Below are 20517 nucleotides of genomic sequence, written 5' to 3'. Positions count from 1 at the left end.
TTAAGCATACCAAGAGTCCTAAACGTATCAAATCTTAAAACCTGCAATTGTTCTGATTAACAAAGTGCACTTTTCTGAATCTAAACCAAGTGTATTGAATACATTCAACAATGTAAAAGTTATTAAGTATACCAAGATCCTAAACATATTGAATCTTAAAACCCGCAACGTTGTGATTAATAAAGTGCACTTTTTCTGAATTCTAAACCATGTAATAAATATATTTAAGTCCAGATAGTACCATTGCTCCATCTGATTAAATTCATTTAATAAGTTTCTTTCCAAGTACTTGGTATCCGAATATCCACCAAATATCACCAACTCCTCAAGCCGTTCCATAATTTCCCTACATCAACAAACAGAATAAATTTCTGAAAATAAAGAAAAATATCTCAAGGAAATGATAGGGTAGTCATATTGGAGTCATCAATTCAATAAGCATGAGCAGACCGATTGTCTTATCCAACTAGATAAATGATGACTGAAATGACAGACCAAAAAAAATCACAGGAACATCTGCAAACAGTAACTTACCCATCAACATCAATTGTTTTAGTGGCATCCAACAACTCCCCAACTGGATCATGATTGAGCACAAATTTCAAGAACACCACAATGAGTTCGCTATGAACACGATCACAAATAATCAGTACCAATCATATCTAAGGTGTTGGTATGAAAATGTCAGAAGGGGAATGGGGGATATCAAACCTGTTTGCTGACTGTACTTGATCAACTGGTTCGGACATTAATATTTTAATAGACCTCAAAACCCAATTGAAGAAATTTTGTAACTGAAATAAAGGAGATAACAAGAATAACTATATAATAAACTTAGAACTCAAACAACCATATATGTTATGAAATTAATAATGAATATCTTAAGAACTCATTCAGGCATGAGGTAAAAAAGAGGATAGAAAATATCTAAACATGTTAGTAATATAATTGTTTTTGTTAAACAAAAAGAGAACCAATATTTAATATAGTATGTGAAATCATTTGATAAGCATATTTTGGAACACATTCATTCCTACAGAGATGAGGAATGATAACATGGAACACACTTGTTTAGTACATCCCACATCCGTATCCTCTCAGAGCTTCGATGTGTAGAAAAAAATAAGGATATAATAACTAGGCATACCTAGTAAACCAGAAGTTACTATTCCATTCTACTCTAAGAAGCAGCCAATAGTTTAGAATGCATATAGGACAATGTAGCCAAGGCAACTTCAAAAGCCTTTTAGTATTTTCCCTTACCATTAGTTGGATTCAAATCTAGAATGATCTATCCATATATCGTTGCCCATTGCCAGAGATTTCTGCCTCCATCAAAGTGGATTTGGTCATAAGGATAAAAATGGAATACAATTTCCAAAGCAAGAAACTTCTATATGAAAAGAATTATTGTTTGGATTGTACAGATGACAAAATTCAATATTTCACCTCTTCATATGTTTGAAGTTGCTTGTTGCAGGTTTCATTTTCAATGCCTTATGAAAGTAATGAAAATGAAAATTGGAACATTTGTAATCAAATGGGTAGCCAGTCTTATAAAATTTCAGCACGACCAAATATATTCTACAAATCCTAGTTTCAGCACGTCCTCAAGGAAAGTTAGAAGTCTCACAAGGAAATACTAAATTAAATTACAATATAGGCATACTGAATATCCAATTTAACACAATGTACATATTGCGAGAAGGGAGAGTAAAGTTCTTACTAAATCTTAATATCAGTTGCTGCCTAACAGTAACCTGATGGCTACAGACCTATGGCCGAGTTGAAGGTTTTATAAGAGCTTAAAAGTCAAGAATGAAATTTTCATAACAAAGAATCTATGTAGATAGACACATTGTAGCAAGTGAGAAAAGATCAAAGAAATTACTTATAAGAAAAGATCCAAATAGAACATATTAAGGTAGATAATACAAACATATATATAAGCTAAATAAACAAGTGCAACAAATCATGCAAGGCCAAAACGAAACATAAATACATGGTAAAGCACAAATAAAGAGAAACTAGGTATGCAGTCAGAAAACACATCGTCAAGCCTGGAAACAATAGCATACCAGATGTAATACAATTGCAAGAATCCTCGAAAACCTTTCAACTTGCACAAGCAACATGCCAGCCTTCTCTGTTGCATTATCAATAAGCTTCTCATCCAGTCCAATAACACGATACCGTGCACGCCATCGAGAAAGGCCTCGCAATTCTGCAATTCGAAATCCAATGATCTCTACAGCAGGCTGCCAATTAGTGCAGGAAGATTCTTGAAATAGGTGGTTTCATCAAAATAATATGTTTGCTACCTAGAGGGGGAAAACACCGAACAACACTTTTGACTTACACAATGAAGTTTTCAAAAGATAACAATGGCAATGAAAGTAAAAGCAAATCAATGGACAAGATCAATTATATTTAAAAGTATTAATTTATAATTATTTTCTTATTGGTGTGACTTTTCTCTGTGATAATCTGGATGATTTTTATTTTTTACCTTGTAGTATGGTAAATCAAAATTCAGCATATAATATATCCAAAATAAATATGATTTACACTTTTAAAAAATTGTCTATTTTTCTTTTGAAATTGTATAAAAAAATATTTTTTATTCAAGTGACATATTACGCATTCATACTAATATTTAACTATAAAAAAATGATAATCGTTCACGAAGCTCCAGCCAACACGGGGTTCAGTCCTAGGAAAGGGTTTATTGTACACCTTCTCTCTGCCCTTTGCTCTTGCTGTCTACTCCTCTCTTTCCTCAGCCTTACTTCAGTTTGAGCAATCAATCAAATAGGTTAGATCCTTTTCAAAACAATCATACCTCCAGCCAAGGTAGACTTACCTGGATGCTCCATATTCACCTCATTTTTACCTATTCTGAAAGACTTCTGGTTTCTCAGCACCTAAAATCCAATTTATCAAATTGGCAGCCTTACCCACCCCAAATCAGAATTGATAAATTTTATTTGTAATTAGTATTTATTTTTGTTTAAAAATTTTTATTTATAATTTTGTTTCAAATTCATTTTAACTTTCGTCTCAAATTTCTTATTGTATATTATATTTTATTAAAGTGAAATAAATTAATATTTTCGTAGTAAATTCATCTTTGATTTATCTAAATTTGAAATAGATTTTAATATTCATCTTAAATTTTTATTAAATTTTAAACAGATATTTTGATAGAAATTATACGGTCTCAAATTTCATTTATAATTCACATTTATATTTGTTTATAAAAATTTATATATAATTTCGTATCAAATTTATTTTAAATTTTGTCCCAATTTTTTTCTAAATGTTATATTTTATTAAAGTGAAATGGATTATTAATTTTGTAGCAAATCCGTCACTAATTTATCTAAATCTGAAATATATTTTAATTCTGTCTTAAATTTTTATTAAATTTTAAACGGATGTTTTGACAGAAATCATACGGTCTCAAATTCTGCTTATAATTTGTATTTATTTTTATTTATAAAAATTTATATATAATTTCATATCAAATTTATTTTAAATTCTGTCTCAATTTTTTTCTCAAATATTATATTTTATTAAAGTGAAACGGATTAGTAATTTTGTAGCAAATCTATTTCTAATTTATCTAAATTTGAAATATATTTTAATTCCATCATAAATTTTAGATGAATGTTTTGACAGAAATCATACAGTCTCAAATTTTGTTTATAATTTGTATTTATTTTTGTTTATAAAAATTTATATATAATTATATGTCAAATTTGTTTTAAATTCTGTCTTAATTTTTTTTCCAAATGTTATATTTTATTAAAGTGAAACAGATTAGTAATTTCGTAGCAAATCCATCTCTAATTTATCCAAATCTAAAATTGATTTTAATTCTGTCTTAAATTTTTATTAAATTTTAAACGGATATTTTGATAGAAATCATATGGTTTCAAATTTCATTTATAATTTATATTTATATTTGTTTATACAAATTTATATATAATTTCGTATCAAATTTATTTTAAATTCTGTTTCAATTTTTTTCTAAATGTTATATTTTATTAAAGTAAAACAGATTTATAATTTTGTAGCAAATCCGTCTCTAATTTATCTAAATCTGAAATAGATTTTTAAGAAAATAGATTTTAATTTTGTCTTAAAAATTTGTTTCTGAAACCCTATTTTCTTGTAGTGAGGAGAGCAGAGATCGGGGATGAGAAGAGAGAAATCACGAAGGGGAAGAAGAAAAGGGGATCGGGTGGTGTGATAAATTAGGATATTTGGCGACGAATTCAAATTCGTTGCCAATTTGGTGACAAATCTAGGATTCGTTGCCAAATTAGCAATGAAACTCTATTTTCGTCGCCAAATGGAGACGAATCCAAATTCATCGCCAAATATCCTAAAGTTATCACGCGGTCCGACCCCACTTCTTTGTTAAATCATTCTAAACTTTGCGACGAATTCATTGATTAGTAGCCAAAATTGGTGACGAAACCCGAATTCATTGAATTCATCCCTAAAATTGGCGACGAATACTGGATTCATCGCCAAATGGTGACAAATTCATGAATTCGTCATAATTTGGTGATGAATTTGGCGACAAAAATTCGTCCATCGCAAATTGGCAACTAAACTATATTTGTTACCAATGTCGTTGCAAATTGGCAACCAAATTAGATTTCATCGCAAAATTTATCACAAATTTACGATGAAAAATTTTCGTCGCAAACATTCATTGCTAATACCCTATATTTTTGTAGTGAAAATTATACCTAAAGCAGATGAACAAAATTAAGTGTATCCAAATACTTTAAGCACACGTCAGAATGAGACCTGCACAAACAATATTACGAAGTCATATTATCTAACAAAGATAATGAATAGAATTATATTGAAAGCTAAATAATCAATTATATAAACCAAGCTCATATATGACTAGGAAAATAATATTAGCAATTTTGAATGGTCATTGACTCAGTAGAACGATAAATCATTAGAAGAAGCTTGACTATCAGTCAATACATATGCTAAAAGTTCCAAAATAATACACTAAGTTGAATTTAATTGCTTGATAATGAGGTTGTAGAAGTTCCCTTGTAATCTTATAATATGGTTAGCAGCGGGCCAGCTGGCTGACCAATGGGGTCAACAAACAGCCCTAACCATGCTGGGACTCACCCAACTAGCCGTCCCTCAGCCAACCAGCCAGCCTTCACCACTAGCCTTCATCCAACCAGCTGATCTAACCTCACCTAACCGATCGACCCTCACCCAACCAACCACGCCCAACCCAACTGGCCAGCCCACCTCAGCGGCCGACTAGTGAGGTCAGCAACTGACCTGCTGGCCGACTAGTGGGGTCAGCAAATGACCCTAACCGTGCCCAACCCTAACTACGTCGGCCCTCACCTAACCGCCGTCCCTCACCCAACCCCTCACCCAACCGCCGTCCCCCACCCAATCGGCCAGCCCACCATCGACCCTCACCCGGCCCTCACCCACTGGCTGACCCTCACCCAACCGATCGTGCCCAACCCAATTGGTCGTCCTACCTCAGTAGCAAGCCAACCTCATCAGTTGGTCGGTCACCCAAAACGGCATGCTGACTGGCCTAAGCGGCAGCCGACTAGCCAAATCAGGTGTCGGCAGTGAGAGGGAAGAAGACGGGAGGGGAAAAGAGAGAGGGAAGAAGAGCTTACCATGTTGTGTCATCACCTAGCTCGTCATCATCATAAATTTAGCTATGAATCACAGATTCATCGCTAAATTGCAATGATTTTTGTGACAACCATAAATTTAGCTATGATTTTCATGATGAAATCATTACATTACTAATTCCATAATTAAATTATTTTCATTGCTAAATTCATCATAAATTTGTGATGAAATAAGAGTTCATCACTAATTTTGTCGCCAAGTTGCAATGAAAATATTTCGCCGCTAAAATTCATCACTAATAACCTATATTTTTGTAGTGTGTGTTATGAAAACTGAATTTTCAAAATAATTTTCAAAACCTTTTTTGAAGAAGTTGAAAAATAGTTTTAAAATGATTTAAAGCAATTTTAAAAAAACTTCTCTTTTAATACTTGGTCATTCAATAAGGACCTCCCCTTTAACCTAACACACCCTTAGGATATCCTTGTTAATCATAAGAAAGATATACCTAGGTGCATAATTTGTAAAATCACGATCCAGGATTGTTGGATCATGCGGTCCTATGATCTAAAAGTAGAAATGATCATGAATCATGTAGAATCAAGTTTTACAGTGAAATCAACATAGGATCAGAATATGATCTGTAGGATCAGAGCAGAATTCTTTTGTAGAGTTAGGCTTTTGAGATTATTTAAACATCGATTTAGTTATTTTTGAGTAAGTTTTTCATCAATAATATTATGTTGTTTATTTTGCTCAAAATGATAAAATTTTAGATGTCTATTATTTGATATTCTGTGGAATTAACGGGTCTTTAGAAGATTATTTTCGGCGTTTCTGTTTGAATCAAAGAATTCAATAACTTTCACTACATTAGCTATTTTATTAGCCTTTGAATTGGATCATCTTTTAAACTAAGGGATCATTCTTAATATTAAATGTGATTATTACAATTATTGTGTCAATAGAAATTTTATGCTCTTCCATTTTATAATATGAAAATATAAATATTATTGAGTGATATTGTACTAGAATGGTAGTTAAATTACTAGTTAATTTAAATTTGTATAGATAATAATGTCATCTAAGGAGTCGAGTGTCGACGGTTGCATATATATACAAAATTATTAATCTATTTATATACAAAATTATTAATAGTTTTTGATAAGATCATATGATTCTACGATCTGATCTCGACCAATCTGATCATGACCCCAAATCGATTCTACGTAGGATCATGATTCTGGAAACTATGCCTAGGTGTCTAAGATTCTATAGTTGACCTAAGGATCTAGAAGTTTAGTGTTGGTCAATAATTTTCAAAGGTGTGTAATGTATTAAGAAAATATATATAATTACACCCAAACAATCATAACGCATTTAGGGCGTACCTTTGAGCATCGAGGTTTGTCACCTTTTAGGTTTTCCACCTTTTCTTTGATATTTTCGAGGCTCGTGATTAACTCTTTTACTTTGGAGTGCAATTTGGCAACTAATTCTCCGTTTTCCATCTGAAGGTTGGTCAATTGGCTTTGAAGGATATCTCATTGTGCCAGTTTTACCTCCGAGGTGCCTTCGTGCAGCTCCAAGAACTTTTCTCAAAGTTCCTTCGCCGAGTCGTACTTCTCGATCCAGTTGACATCTTGTTTAGGGAGGACGGTTAGTAGATGGAATTCTACTTTTCCGTTTGCATTGGCATCCGCTTGATCCTTCTTGGTCCAGGAATCAGGTTCTTTGATTTTACCTTCGTTATCTTTTAGAGCTGAAAAACTATTTTTCATTGTTAATAATAGTTCATAATCTGTAGAAAAAAATACCTTCATCTTCCTTTTCCATGCTATGAACTCCCCCTCAAACATTGGCGAGTAGATCACTAGTCTAACCATTTTCTTAGAATTTACTGCAATTGGCGATTAGTCCTTCTGCGGTGTCCCAGCTTTGATACCACTTGTTGGATCGATGTGGACCGACAAGAGGGGGTGAATTGCCCCTGTAAATAAAATTGGATCTCTTGCACAACTTTACAAGGATAAACGTTAGTTTCAACAATTAAATAAACCCAACATAAATTAAATGAAATAAACCTAATAAAAGGCGAATACAAACAGGTGTACTTGGTTACAACCTAGGTGGTTGTAAGCCAAGGCGATAAACTTACTATCAAAAACTCCTTGTAGGTGGAGAAGCCTTTTACAGATGTTTGTAGTATAAGATGGAAGCTAAGAAAAAAATATTACAATTGAAGTGTTGTTTTTCTCTTTAGCTTCTAAGCTTATTTATAATCTACGCAAACTAATCTTAACCGTTGATCGTAGATAGGATTTGATCTTGATTGTTGATCTTTGGTGAAGGATAAATATTATCCTTAAAAAAATAAACGTTTATCAACGTTGGAATCATCCTTGATTAAGGATAATCTCTATCCTTAATTTGACCAATGATTAAAAGTTGGAGCGCACGTTGAAGCCACATCAAATTTTACCTTGGTCAAAGTCAATAGAGTTGACTTTTTTAGAAACATCGTTTGAGTGATTTCTGGCCAACCAGAGTTAGGCTCACCCGAACTTGACTCTGGCATTTCGCCCCTCAAGCATCCTTCCTCCTGACTTCTCATTCCTCGTATGCCGTGCATGTCCTTCTTGCTCCATCGGTGTACTCTTCCGTAGCTTCCGCGTCTCTCAGATGCACCGAGCCCATTAGTTCACTCTCCCATGCCATCCTTCTCGACTGCTATGTCTTTCGCTCGACTTCCTCTACTCCTAAGCTCCTGCACACTTAGACAGAGAGATCAGACCATAACAGGACCTAACCTAACTTGGTTGATCACATCAAAATCAACCGGGGCACCAACACATCTACCACACATCATAGTCATAATGAGCAGATATGGCAAGGAGTATCCGAATGAATTTAAGTATAGTGACTGGTGAAAAAGTCTCGTCATAATCAATTTCTTGCTTCTGACGATATCCTTTTGCCTCTAATCTAGCTTTATAGGTAATCATGTTACCATTCATGTCAGTTTTCTTCTTGAAGACCCATTTGCACCCAATGGGCTTAATGCCCTCAGGTGGGTCCACCAAATTTCAAACTTGGTTTTCATATATGGAATCCATTTCTAACTTCATGGCTATTAACCACTTATCCCTTTCAGAACTTTTTAGAACTTCCTCATAATCAGTAGGTTCCTCATCCTCAATGACCAATACATCTTTTGATTCACTTACGAAAAATTCATATCTCTTTAGAATATTGCGTGTCCTACTAGATCTTCAAAGAGGTTGTATTTCTAAAGGTTTATCCAATGGCTCATCACTATGAGTAATTGGTTGTAGTTCTTGACTAGGTGTCTCATCAATGTCTATTTGAGTCTCCTGGACTTCACTAAGTTCGACTCTACTCCCACTATTTTCCTGCAAGAGAATCTCATTCTCTAGGAACATAGCATGCCTCGAAACAAACACCTTTTGTTCTATGAGATGATAGAATTTGTAACCCCTTATTTCCTTAGGGTATCCAATAAAAAGATATTTATCAGACTTAGCTTCCAGCTTATCTGACATCGTCCGCTTTACGTAAGTAGGACAACCATATTTTCAAGTAAGATAAGTGGGGTTTCTTGCCATTCCACATCTCATATGGAGTAGCAGAAACAACCTTGGTCGGGACTCTGTTTAACAAGTAAATAGCAGTCTCAAGTGCGTAGCCCCAAAAGGATTTAGGAAGATTTACATGGTTCATCATTAACCTTACCATGTCTAACAAGGTTCGATTTCGCCTTTCAAATACACCATTGTGCTGAGGTGTGTAGCGGAGTCCATTGAGACAATATCCCATTGTCCCTTAGATAATCCTAAAACTCTTGACTTAAGTATTCACCATCTCAATCGGATCAAAGTATCTTAATACTTTTGCCAAGTTATTTCTCTACTTCATTTCTGAATTCTTTGAACTTTTCAAAAGCCTTAGATTTATATTTCATTAAATATATGAACTCATATCGTGAATGATCATCGATAAAGGTAATGAAGTAGTTGTAACCTCCTAGTACTTGAGTTGACATTGGACCGCATACATCAGTATGTACAAAGCCAAGTAACTCTCCCACTAGTTCTCCCTTTCCAGTAAAAGGTAGCTTAGTCATCTTGCTTTTTAAGCATGATTCACATGTATCAACTAAATCTAATTCAAATGATTCTAAACTACCAATCTTTTGGAGTTTAGACATGCGTTTCTTGCTTATATGACCTAGACGGCAATGACACAAATAGGAGGTTAACAGATCATCCTTTCGAGCATGCTTGTTGCTCGTTTCAATGTTGAATGCCTTGTTGAAATTATCTAACATGTAGATATCATTACATAGCATTCTAGTTCCATAAAGAATTCCATTCAAAATTTTGTAAGAATAATTGTTACTAAAAGTCAAATGAAAACCCTTTCTATTTAAACAAGAAATAGAAATAATATTTTTTAATTAAAGCAGGAACATAATAATAGTTTTCCAACTCTAAAATAAGCCCACTAGGAAGATTCAATAAATACGTCCCGATGGCCACAACTGTAACCTTTGCTCTGTTACCAACTTATAAGCTTGAATCTCCTTTGACGAGTCTTCTACTATTCTTTAGCCCATGTATGTCATTACATATATGAGAGCTACACCCAGTATCCAATACCCAGGTGTTTGAAGAATAGTAAGACATTTGATTATAAAAATACCTAAAGCAGGTGGGGCATGGGATGCCTTTTTACCCTTCACGGACTCAAGATAAGCCTTGCAGTTTTTTCTCCAGGACCCATTTTGCCACAGTGATGACATGGTCCTTTTGAAGCAGGTCCAGTAACCTTGGCCTTCTTCTTCTTCTTCCCTTTAGCTTGTCATTTTGCCTTCCTCTTAGAACCTTTATTAGAAGAATCAACAAGCATCACATCCTTCTTCTCTTTCTTGGCAGTCGGCTCAATAGATTTGAGCATATTGATCAGCTCTGGTATTGTGGACTCAATACGGTTTATCCGATAGTTCATCATGAAATGTGAATAGCTTTCAGGCAAACTATACAGAATTAAGTCATTACTTAACTCATGGTCCATCACAAAGCCAAATGATCCTAGCTTCTCTATGTACCCATACATCTTTAGCACATGCTATGCCGCAGTTGTACCTTCCTACATTCGTGAGCGAAAAAGGAGCTTAGAGACTGATGTCAAGCTTAGATTACCGTCTAAATGAGCACACCAACTTAATTTATACCGAATCCCCCTAACTAAGGTAGTATAGGGAAACTCGAATCCTCTCCCAACAATTGAAGCCGATGTATGATAATTCTAGTAGTTATTGAAGCCGATTTTTGTGTTTCTTTTAGATTTGATGGGGGGGATTGTGTTGAGTTCTAAATCCTTTAAATAATGGAAAGAACACTAAGCATTAAGAATAATTTGCATTAACAAAGTAAAGACAAGTAAATAAGTGCATCACAAAGTAAACAATGGAAAGCTAAAGGCAAACAACATTCAAAACTTTAAAGAGGAATTTTAACAAACATATAGAGTGCACAATTCAATCTAAGCTCAGAAATGAGAAGGAAAGCAAAACTAATTAAGTGAATCTCCCTAAGTCCCTAGCCGGAGGTGGATGCAAAGCAAAGCGAAGTGAAACTCCGTGGAAGACGCGGCGAAGGAAGGAATCCCCAACTTCGGCACTCCATGTAGATGATGCAGCGGGTGGATGAGATGGTGATGGGCTTCCGCAAGTATACGGAATGTTGTCAAGTAATAAAAGATATTGAACCACAGGGACCAAGGAATCAATCACTAAATAATCACAAGAAGAGTGAAGAGATCACATAAATTTGGGTTGAGAATGGGGAAGTGAGAGTGTAGTTGAGCTCCTAAACCTCAATCGGAGTAAAATCAACTAGTGACAGGATTGTGAAAACGATCCTAGGATTTCGGATTCCTCGAGATTATGTTTGATTGACTATGGACTCCTTACCATTCCTCAATGTTTACACATTTGTAGAGATTCTAACCAAAATATCCAATTAGACCTCGTCAGGTTTTCTCGAAATAAAATCAATAATCCTCTAACGCTACGATTGTTAGTTCGAGATGATCCCAGATAGCCTGGTTATAGCTCTCCTGCTATCACCGGGCACTCTAGCATACTACTAGTGTCCTACCCTTTGTCACCGGGTATCCAATTAAGGACCTCTCTCTAAAAATCAATAACCATTAGCTATCTCTCATAAAGATTCATTGCAACCTAAGAATTTCCTCGGAAAGTCCGGTTAAAGGTTCACCTTCTGTCACAAGGCACCCCGGTCATATGATCCTAAGATTTCCTTAAACCACAACTCATCCTCATTCTTATAAATTCATACCATTCACATTCATATCATCAAATAAACATAAGGCACAATATCCATAAAGCAAATGCACAAATATATTATAGAACATGGTAAACACAGATCCATAGTTACAATCATCCATAATATACCTCGATTCCTCCTACATCCTAGAATCTAAGGTTCTACTCCATGACGGAGGAGATACAATGCAAAGAGGATGTAAAGAAATACATTTTAGATCCTAGAAAAAGAAAATAAAATTTATCGATGGATGTCTTCTTCTTCTCCTTGCAATCTCCTCGTTGACGGTGGATGGATGCAACGGAGTAGCCCCAAAAGGATGGACGGAACGTCGATTTTTTACTTTGGATGGCGTCTACGGTGGCTCACTATCACTCCCAAAGTCTCTCCCCCTTTTTAGGGCAAATGAGGGGGGTATTTATATGCCCCCGCTATCAAACCCTCGCCACACAGTCGTGTTTAGTCACACGGCCTAGGGCACAAGGCTGGCACGCCTCTGTAACATGGCATGCCCTAGAAACAAGGCACGAATGTGCCTGGTAGGCACGGACGTGCTTGGTAGGCACGACCGTGTACTGTCGAGCTTTTGGAATCAAGGTACGGCCGTGCCTGGTAGGCATGGCCAGAGCCTATTGCTCCTCTAGATGAAGGCACGGTCGTGCCTGGTAGGCATGGCTAGAGCCTGTTGCTCCTCTGGATAAAGGCATGACCGTGCCTAGTGGACACGGCTAGGCCTTGGCTCAAGGCTGAATTGGAGACACGACCGTGCCTGGTAGGCACGGCCGTGGGCAGCTGTCTTCCTGTTAGTAAGAGACACGGCCAGGAGCAAATGCTCCTCTGGTGGTGAGGCACGGCCATGCCCTAGTGGGCACGACCCCTTGGAGCTTGAGACATGGTTGTGTCTTGAAGGCACGACCCTGTCTTCTGTTAATTCTCTGTTTCACCTTCTTTCGCTCTATTTTCGTCCTGTAAAAGTATAAACACAAGAGCAGACCTCCGAAACAGGAAATGGAGAAAATATGCCTAATGCATAGATAAAGAATGTGATAAACGTACGAAAATGACTTGAAATACATAAAGATGTGCAATGAAAACCTTAGAAACACATATATTCACTACACACATCACACCCCTAGACTTAAACCTTTGCTTATCCTCAAGTAAAAACCTGCGTCTAGATTCAGATAGAAATACAAAGTAGTATAGATATCCCAAGCACATCAATCTAGTCTTATTAAACAAAAGCAATGGTAAACATGATACTCAAAATCATTAAAATATGGTCTAGAAGAAGTTCTCTGTGCTCAGTGCAAAAGAGTCCATAGTCTATTTGGTATCAAATCCTTACTTCAAGTCAAGTCATCATGCTACCGTGTAAGATATGAGAAATTTTAGGGTTGATTGTAAATAATCGAATCATAATAGGTAAGGATTAAAGGGTTAATTGGTCATTTGAGGTTTGATTAATTAAGGATTTGGATTTTAATTTAGGTTATTAAAGTATCCTAACTAAAATTAATCCTTAGTCTAATTAAGAGGCTAATTTAATCAACCCATTTAGCCTACCTAAAACCAATTAAATCAGCCCAATTAAAGCCATAAGGGTTAATAGGGTTAATGTGGTTAAGGTTTATTGGATCCTAACCAATTAACCCGCTAGCAAAAGAACCTGATAAGAAAACCCAAATTCGCGACATTTCTCCTCTTCTCCAGCTGCAATCTTCCCATTTCGCTGATCCTGTTTCTTTCTTCTCCCATCGCGGCGTCCCCAAATCACGAAGCCGCGATCTCCTCATCTTCCCCGACGTTTCTCTTCTTCTTCCCCATCGCAATCGCGTGATCCTCTCCACGCCGGACGCCGCCCTCCTCTCCTCTCCATTTCGATCGGCCCTTTGAGGCCGTGGTTCTTCCCCACTCTGCCTCGCGTGCCAACCACCAGACGAGCCAGCCGCTGCCGTCGTCCTCCTCCCTGGAGCTGAGCCATCCGTTGTCGACCTGCTTTGGTCATCTGTCGCCGCTGTCTATTCTTCCTCAAGCCGTTGTTCATTCTTTCTCCAGCCACCGATCGGAGCTGGATTCGGGGTTCTAGGGATTTCAGATTGGGGTAAGATTTATCTTCTTGAAATTTAAGGGGTTTAGGTGTTCGGATCTTGAATTTGGATGGTTGTGTACAGTTTGGTTTGAAGCTCACTGGTGGAGGATCAGCAGCGGGTCTTGACCTGACGAACCAGAGCTTAATTTAGGGCATTCAATCCGATTGATGGTGAGTTTCCCATCTTGAATCTAATTAAGCTATGTTTTCATCAATGGATTGAAGGTAGATCAGGAGTTTGGTGTCTCTTGTTCAATTTGATTTCAGGGATTGGTTCTGTTGGATCGGTTCTTTGAGGATTAGGGTTTGGTATAAAGTAAGAATGCTTGAATCAGTTAGTATTTGGTTTGGCAACAAATCTGGACTAATCCAATTAAAGATATAATGTATTGGTTGTGGTGATTGGAGGATTATGTGGATTGTTGAGTAGCTATTGTTGGATGAATGAGATCTGTTTCAAAGCTATTCTGGAAATTATGTTTTGGATTAGGGTATTGTTAGGTTAGGGTTTATCTATTAGAGTTGTGTTAATAGGTTCAATTAGGTTAGGTTGGTTTAAATCCGATTAGAGTTAATGAAATTAACTCGTGTTTAATTCACATGAGTTAATCGAATTATGGATCTAATTGGATTTGGATTATATGTAGATATTAAAATTGGTTAAGATCTATATGTTTATTAATGAATGTTGTTATTTATTTTGCAGGTCCTTGATTTGATCAATTACTTACGAGGATATATTTCTGGGGGTTATATTGTGGACTTGCGATACATCAAGTGAGTAATTTACTGTATTTGGTCAATGCAGTTCTTTTTCATTTCTAGTGCAGGATTCGTTTACAATTCTTGTAGTTGATACCTTGATTATATTCCTGTCTAGTAATTGTATACTGCTTATGTTACTCATGTTTATATCATGCTTGTCCTTATGTCTATTGACCTTGAATTATCCTTCTTGATTATTGTTTCTATCCTTGAGTATCACATCTGTGATCATTATTGGTTATATCTCTTGTCTGATGATACCTATGATCATTAGAGGTTAGAGTTTTCTTTACTTATGATACCTGTGATCATTAGAGTTTTTTACTATGATGCAGATTACTATGATTTGAGCAGCTCATCATGATCTATGATAACAATTGTAAATCCCAATGATGTGGGTCTATCGTGATGGTAGTTGGCCTTTAGTGGCATTACTATATAGGTGGTTATTATACCCTATTTCCATCTTGGTGATAGTGGTTGTATGACAATGTACGCAGCTGAGTCAATGATTTGGTCTCGACACCGATTAGGGGTGGTACTCAGAGAGTATATGGATGATACTCAGGGACGAGTATTAGTAGACAGATATCGGCCATAGGATGTACGTAGCTATATATGACTACCTACTGACCGGGTCACCAGGCTACTATATTGTAGGGCTGGAGTACTGATCACCCGATGTCGGACACCCTCAGACTCATATATATACATGAGTGCTGGAGCGAGTGTAGGCAGTTGCATCATGCATATGCGCATCATGTGCATGATATATATGTATTGGACCATACGTATACTGCATTTTTATTTTATACCTGGTTGATTCTTGATTGTTGTATTATGTGTGACATGTCATTCATATGATGCATTACATGGGATCCATGTTAGTTGTTTATGTTGGGTCTAAAGGATGTCCACATCTCCACAATGAAATGATCTTGTCCACTTTGGGCCTAAGCCCTCATGGCTTTGCTCTTGGGCTCTCCCCAAAAGGCCTCATACCAATGGAGATACTTTTCATCCTTTTAAACCCATGATCTTTTCCATGTGTTTTAGATGTGGGACTATGTTTCATTGTTGATTTCTGGCTGCTGCTCGAAGGCTTCTTTTATAGCCCGCCTGAGTCGACTCAGATGCCCATCTGGGTCGACTCCAGCCTGCGTGGCAGATCAAACTTTATCCCGTTCAGCCGATTTCCTCTCTGAGTCGACTCATCTTGCTTCCTGGGTCGACTCCAGCTTGCGTGGCGTCAGCGGCGATAACTTCTTGACTCTGCGTCATCCTGAGTCGACTCAAAACCCGATCTGAGTCGACCCCAGTGCCGAGTCCGATAAGTCTTGACTCTGCGTCAGCCTGAGTCGACTCAAAACCCGATCTGAGTCGACTCCAGTGCCGAGTCGACTCAAAACCCGATCTGAGTCGACTCAACTCCGGTTTGACCAGAGTTGACTTTGAGCTTGACTTTGCGTTGACTTTACTCGCTTCACCTCTGCTTTTTCCTCTTGCTTCCAGCTCCTGGTTCCTGCAAGACAAGCATACAAGCAAGCAAATACAACGACCTAAAGTCTTACCTAGTGGGTCTAACTTCAGATTTCTACCGAAATCTTGGGTTAGCCTAACCCACTCCATTCTGGAGAATTCATGCCAACCAAGTCCTCCAGACTTGTTGGACTTGTGCTCGGCTCTGTCCTAGCCCCCCAGGATTTTTGCTGCGGTTCGGTTCTCTCTAACCAACCCAGACTTCTGCTGCGACTCGGTCACCTAGACCAGCCCAGACTTCTGCTGCGACTCGGTCACCTAGACCAGCCCAGACTTCTGCTGCGACTCGGTCACCTAGACCAGCCCAGACTTCACCTGGTGCACTCAGGACTCTGCCAAGACTTCCGCCTGATCCTCCAAATCAGGACTTCCCTTTGCCTAGCCTACAACTAGGACTTTCCCTTGCCCAGCTTCACTCACCAGGACTTCCTTGCCCAATCGTCCAGATCAGGACTTCCACTACCTAGTCTAACCGACTAGGTCTTCTTGCTCACTTCCACACATCCAAACATCAGGTCCTGTTTGGATCAACCCTTGGTCAAACTGACCAGACTTAGGTGTATTGTCAAACATCGAAACACTAGGCAAGATCTTAGTGCATCTTGCACCAACAATCTCCCCCTTTTTGATGTTTGACAATTTCTTAAGTTAATATAGGTCAGGGTTTAATTTTCTGGGAGAAATCTATATTATTAACTTAAGGTCCCTTCTCCCCCTTTTCATACATCAAAAAGAGTTTAAATTGTAAGTCCATTCACTCTTGCACCAACAATATTGGTAACATCTATGGTCACGCCTAAGTCTTGACAATTCTTGAAAGACCATAGTAGATTGTAAAATTATTTAAATAGTTTTGCAAACATAAATTTTGTAGTAGATTTTTGAAATACTTTTCAAACTTGAGTTTTGAAAGGTTTGTTTAAAATAATTTTTCAAATGAATTTTCAAATATTTTAAAATAATAATTTTTGAAATCTTGTTTTTCAAAATAGTTTTGCAAGAGTGTTTTCAAAATAGGTAGGTTTTTGAAAAACTAATAATTATCCTTTAATTCAGAGTCTCCCCCTGAACCAGACACGTCCTCAGGATTCTTTGTTAACCACAAAGCAGCTTCCCTATGTGTCTTAGTTAGGGTTTGCCCCAGAATAAAAAGATAATGTATAAAATAATTTTGAAATTTATCTTCAGAAAAATAATTTTAAATTAATTATACTCTTTCGATTTAGACCTCCCCCTAAATCTGACACTTCCACAGGGCCCCTTGTTAGCCACAAGGCAATCTCCCTAAGTGTCTTAGAGGTTAATCTAAATCAGCCAGAGTAACTAACTTAAGATTTTTTTTTTAATATAATTTTTAAATTTTTAAGGTTTGTTTTTAAGAGGTCTTTTTTAAAAAATATGATCTTTCAAGAATGACCTCCCCCTGAACTAGACACTCTCTTAGGACATCCTTGTTGACCACAAGGATTTTCTGCCTATGTGTCTTAGGGTTCTTAGACTTAGTGTTGACCTAAAGGCTTGTGTCTAATGTGTTGGTCAACCAAGTTTTCAAATATATAATGTTTTGAAAAGTTATAGCATAGAAAGATCCATCATTAGATTGCACTTGGGGAGACAAATTCGTAGGATGAGATGGGCTACTGCAAAGTCCACAAGTCTTCATCGCTTGAACGGCTTAAGTTGAGAGTTGCTGAGTCTGACTAACAAATTCTGAAGATTAACCCTCACCTCCTGAGCCTCCAAACTCGGTCCTATGATCTCATGGACCCCTCTAGGGATCAATGGACGACTCCCAAACTGCTGAGATTTGTTGCCATTATGGAGATCAATTCTCTGGCTCCCTCTGGTGTCTTGTTCACTAAGGCTCCCCCACTGGCTGCATCCACCATACTCCTGCCCATGAGAAATAGTCTCTCATAGAAGTATTGGATGAGTAGCTGCTCACTGATCTGGTGGTGGGGGCAGCTAGAGCAAAACTTCTTGAAACGCTCCCAATACTCGTATAATGTCTCACCAAAAAGCTGTTGAATCCCACATATGCTCTTCCTGATAGCAATGGTCCTCGAGGCTTAAAAGAATTTCTTCAAGAACTCTCTCTCCATCTCGGCCCAAGAAGTAATAGAACTAGGTGGCAAAGTGTACCACCAATCCTTCACTCTATCAACCAGTGAGAATGGAAAAGACCTCAAATTAATATCTTCCTCAGCGATACCATGCGACTTCATAGTGGAACAAACTGTGTGAAACTCTTAAAGATGTCGAGTAGGATCCTCACCATCTAGGCCATGAAATTTAAGAAGCAAATGGATGATCCCAAAACGTAGCTCAAAATCAACTTCCAACTCAGGGTACTGGATACACTTAAAAGCCACATCTGGTGCTGCAAGCTCCCTTATGGTCTAATTGTTTTCCATCTGAACCTCAAGCAAAGGTTGACTACTGACAGAAACTATAGAGGATCCTCACTGAGCTCTCCTCTGTGCATGCAAGGTCCTTTCTATCTCAGGATCAAAGTTACATAAACTGGAATATAAAGACCTGGTCATACACTTCACAACAAGTAAAACAAAATCATAAGGCACACAGAAAAGATATCAGAAAAGAAATAAAAAATTATTGCAAGATCTAAAAATTAACAAATATCATAAAAGGATCCCTGACAACGGCGTCAAAATTGATAACCTTTCTTTATCGCACTACTGTTTCAATTAATTTTCAAGTTTCAAACAATTATGTAATATAGAGTTAACCCAAATCGTCTCTCAAGGACCCACTACAATGCTTGTAATTTTCAAATCTAATGAAATTTAGTATGTTGTGAGAAAAATAAAAAAAAAATTGAACTAATGCATGTTTTGGGAGGTTTAGATGCGAGGAACAATAAAAACTCAACCACCTACTTCCTCCTAAAGTCCTAACTATCCAAAATCAAAATTTCAGTTAAATACACTTCAAACATAGCCAAGAAATGAGAACAAATATAATTAAACAAAAATGGACAACATGAACAAAATAGGACAGATTTGAAATGAAATATGATAGAATTTTCTACTAGGCAATTTAATGAACTACTTGCATTCACAAAATGAAAAATTCAATAAACTGTAACAAAGTAAGCTGTAAGGGAGTAACCAAGTAATAAAGTAACAACTGTAAGAGAGCTAAATTAACATCAAAAGAAAGAACAATCAAATAAGAGAAAATTAGAAATTGCTGGAATTTATTGTGATGTGTGCTATCCACTCGCGTAGGAGGAAATAGGGGGCTGCTGGGCTCTATCCGATCGGCTGGAGCTTCAACAGATGGTTGTGGCGTTGTGGCTTGAGGCTGCTACTGGCATTGTGGATGCTATGAGGCGTGAGATGGTTGAAGGCTGGGATTGCTACTGTGAGAACTAGTTGGCGTGAGGGCTGGAGGAGGTGGATTATTGCTGTAAGGGCGTGTGAGTGGTGGTGTTGGGAGTAGCATTGGCTGCTTGAGTGTTGTGTGGCATGAGGGGAGGTGGAGATGAGGGTTGCTCGTAGTGTTGTGGATGGCTGGCTCAAGGTTGGCGTGAGGTGAGTTAGGGGGTGTGAGGGCTGATGGGAGCGTGAGATGAGGGATGGAGTGGCTGGCTTGATATGGAGAGTGGCGTGTGGGAGATGAGTTCTATCGGAGATGGGAGAGGGGTTGTGGTGTGAGTGGGCTACGTGGTGGAGATGGAGGCTACGTGAGGTGAGTTGGAGAGGTGTGGATGGATGGCGTGAGGATGAGTTGCTTCTTCTCTTCCCTTTTGTACTCTTTTTCTCCACTCTCCATTTCTTAGATGTAAGGTTCAGATTCATTGTAGATATCCTCCTTGCCTTTAGTAACCTAGATTCAAATGAAGGGTTGAGATTAAGTCTTCATCATGATGTCCAACTTAGTCCTTGATGTGCCACTTAGACCTTGATGACCAAGCTGCCCTACAAATCACATTGGATGAAACATGAGTTTTAAAATGTAGAAAAATCTAAATATAATCAAAATACATCTAATTAATAATTATGTGTCATCCAAGGCATAAATGTACATCTAGAACCTTAAAATTCTTTATTAATGATGTCAATTTGATCATCAATT

At 37.3% G+C, this 20517-nt stretch overlaps 1 protein-coding gene and 1 long non-coding RNA gene across 2 annotated transcripts; one reads left to right on the top strand and one right to left on the bottom strand.

Moving 5' to 3' along the window:
• Positions 1-34: 34 nt before the first annotated feature.
• LOC141835086 (anaphase-promoting complex subunit 4-like) lies at positions 35-10785 on the bottom strand. The gene is made up of 6 exons (XM_074722509.1): positions 10540-10785; positions 2079-2258; positions 712-794; positions 535-624; positions 242-346; positions 35-41 (listed from the first exon to the last, which is right to left on the bottom strand). The coding sequence occupies exons 1-6, from the start codon at positions 10783-10785 to the stop codon at positions 35-37; spliced, it is 711 nt and encodes a 236-aa protein (XP_074578610.1).
• A 3140-nt stretch (positions 10786-13925) lies between these two features.
• Positions 13926-14889, top strand: LOC141834568 (uncharacterized). The gene is made up of 3 exons (XR_012602337.1): positions 13926-14124; positions 14195-14283; positions 14819-14889. It is a non-coding gene; the product is annotated as an uncharacterized LOC141834568 (long non-coding RNA).
• Positions 14890-20517: the final 5628 nt, after the last annotated feature.

The sequence above is a fragment of the Curcuma longa genome, chromosome 9 (genome assembly GCF_044706935.1).
Source record: "Curcuma longa cultivar G26 ecotype Majalengka, Jawa Barat chromosome 9, ITB_CL_G26_1.1, whole genome shotgun sequence".
Classification (NCBI taxonomy): domain Eukaryota; kingdom Viridiplantae; phylum Streptophyta; class Magnoliopsida; order Zingiberales; family Zingiberaceae; genus Curcuma; species Curcuma longa.
This window is presented reverse-complemented; position numbering and strand designations above follow the sequence as displayed.

Bases quoted from the DNA above. Each gene is read 5' to 3' on its own strand.
- LOC141835086 (XM_074722509.1), bottom strand. From the start codon at position 10,785: ATGTATGGGTACATAGAGAAGCTAGGATCATTTGGCTTTGTGATGGAC. The intron at 2,259-10,539 runs GCAAAATGACAA...ACTAATTGGCAG, and splicing joins ATAAAGGTTCTAAGAGGAAG to CCTGCTGTAGAGATCATTGG. The intron at 625-711 runs GTTTGATATCCC...TCGTGTTCATAG, and splicing joins CAAGTACAGTCAGCAAACAG to CGAACTCATTGTGGTGTTCT.